Below are 2,500 nucleotides of genomic sequence, written 5' to 3' on the forward strand. Positions count from 1 at the left end.
CTTGCATGTGTGTATGCATGCATACAGACATATGGTTACATATGAACATACACATGAGTGCCCCCCCTCTCTCTCTCTCTCTCTCTCTCTCTCTCTCTCTCTCTCCCTCCCTCTCAGACACAGACACACACAAACACATGCATGTACACCCCCTTCACACACTCAAACACATACACAGACAAAAAACGCACAAGCCAGCAAGCAAGCAAGCACACACACACACACACACACACACACACACACACATACACACACACACACACACACACAAACACAACACACACACACACACACACACACACACACACACACACACACACACATCCGGTATCAGAAGTAGGAAGACAATGCAAATCCTTCCCATAATAACCTTAAACACACACACACACACACACACACACACACACACACACACACACACACACACACACACACACACACACACACAAACACAACAAACACAACACAACACACACACAAACACAAACAAACACAACAAACACACAAACACAAACACACACACACACACACATACACACACACACAAACAAACAAACAAACACACACACACACACAAACAAACAAACAAACAAACAGACACAAACACAACACACACACAAACACAACACACACACACACACACACACACACACACAAACAAACACAACACACAAACAAACAAACACACACACAAACACAACAAACACACACACAACACACACACACACACACACACACACACACACACAGATCTCATACCCTCAGCTGGCCCAGTTTTTTCTTCACGCTGTCCCAGTCATTGACGATCCTTCCCCACACCTCCCACAGTGGTTCATTGGTGCTGGACGACAGGGCTGCGACAGGGCGCACCGACAGATCGCAAACACTGATTAATTGACAGTATTTCTGTGATATAAATACTACTACTACTACTACTACTACTACTACTACTTCTAATAATAATAGTAATAATGATGATGATGATGACAATAATAGTAATAATAATATTATCATCATCATCATCATTATTCATCACCATCATCATCATTATATTATTATTATTATTATTATGATTATTATTATTATGATTATTATTATTATTATTATTATTATTATTATTATTATCATTATAACAACATCATCATAATAATAATGCTGATGCTGATGACAATAATAAAAATCATCATCATCATCATCATCATGCTGATGACAATCACAATCACAATTACAATAACAATGATAATTATAACAACAACAACAGCAACAACAACAACAACATTTTACATTGCACTCTAGTGTAAACAGAAGCAAGCTCTAAACACTTCACAAATCCTGATTTCAGCTGAATCAAGAAAGCACATAAAAATGAAGAAGAAACATATAAAGGATCACCATAAAAGCACACTCATTCATTATAATTTGCATAAAATGGGTTTTTGTAATGGCAAAATATGACACAAGGGGTAAACAAGTGGAGTGATGGCCTAGAGGTAACACGACCTCCTAGGAAGCGAGAGAATCAAAGCGCGCTGGTTCGAATCACGGCTCAGCCGCCGATATTTTCTCACCCTCCACTAGACCTTGAGTGGTGGTCTGGACGCTAGTCATTTGGATGAGACGATAAAGCGAGGTCCCATGTGCAGCATGCACATAGCGCAAATAAAAGAACCCACGGCAACAAAAGGGGTTGTTCCTGGCAAAATTCTGTAGAAAAATCCACTTCAATAAGAAAAACAAATAAAACTGCACACAGGAAAAAATACAAAAAAAAAAAAAAAAAAAGGGTGGCGCTGTAGTGTAGTGACGCGCTCTCCCTGGGGAGAGCAACCCGAATGTCACACAGAGAAATCTGTTGCGATAAAAAGAAATACAAATACAAATACAAAAGTGACCGAAGACTGGCGGTCATTCTCCCATTGACGGGCGCGATAGCCGAGTGGTTAAAGCGTTGGACTTTCAATCTGAGGGTCCCGGGTTCGAATCACGGTGACAGCGCCTGGTGGGTAAAGGGTGGAGATTTTTTACGATCTCCCAGGTCAACACATGTGCAGACCTGCTAGTGCCTGAACCCCCTTCGTGTGTATATGCAAGCAGAAGATCAAATACGCACGTTAAAGATCCTGTAATCCATGTCAGCGTTCGGTGGGTTATGGAAACAAGAACATACCCAGCATGCACACCCCCGAAAGCAGAGTATGGCTGCCTACATGGCGGGGTAAAAACGGTCATACACGTAAAAGCCCACTCATGTGCATACGAGTGAACGTGCAGGCTGCAGCCCACGAACGAAGAAGAAGAAGATTCTCCCATTCTCTCATCCTGCTTGCTGCTCAACTGAAGGGTGGTTTTACACATTTCCCTACCCTACATTTCACACACATAAACAATTCTAAACACACTTGCACAGTAAAGTATGCTTGGCTGGTTGTGATGAAATGATCGCTTAGTTAAATGACAGTCTGTGAATAAAATGGTGTATGAGTGTGCATGCTTGCAATGG

The 2,500-nt window shown here is 41.4% G+C and overlaps 1 protein-coding gene across 2 annotated transcripts in view; it reads right to left on the reverse strand.

The window, feature by feature from the left end:
* LOC143276184 (EVI5-like protein) overlaps nt 1-2,500 on the reverse strand; it is a 91,500-nt gene that overhangs the window by 78,933 nt on the left and 10,067 nt on the right. For both annotated transcript variants that reach the window (XM_076580619.1, XM_076580618.1), the window contains exon 4: nt 760-854. In XM_076580619.1, coding sequence (XP_076436734.1) covers nt 760-854 — 95 coding nt within the window. The remainder of the gene's footprint in view (nt 1-759; nt 855-2,500) is intronic.

Source organism: Babylonia areolata, chromosome 31 (assembly GCF_041734735.1).
Source record: "Babylonia areolata isolate BAREFJ2019XMU chromosome 31, ASM4173473v1, whole genome shotgun sequence".
Lineage (NCBI taxonomy): Eukaryota > Metazoa > Mollusca > Gastropoda > Neogastropoda > Buccinidae > Babylonia > Babylonia areolata.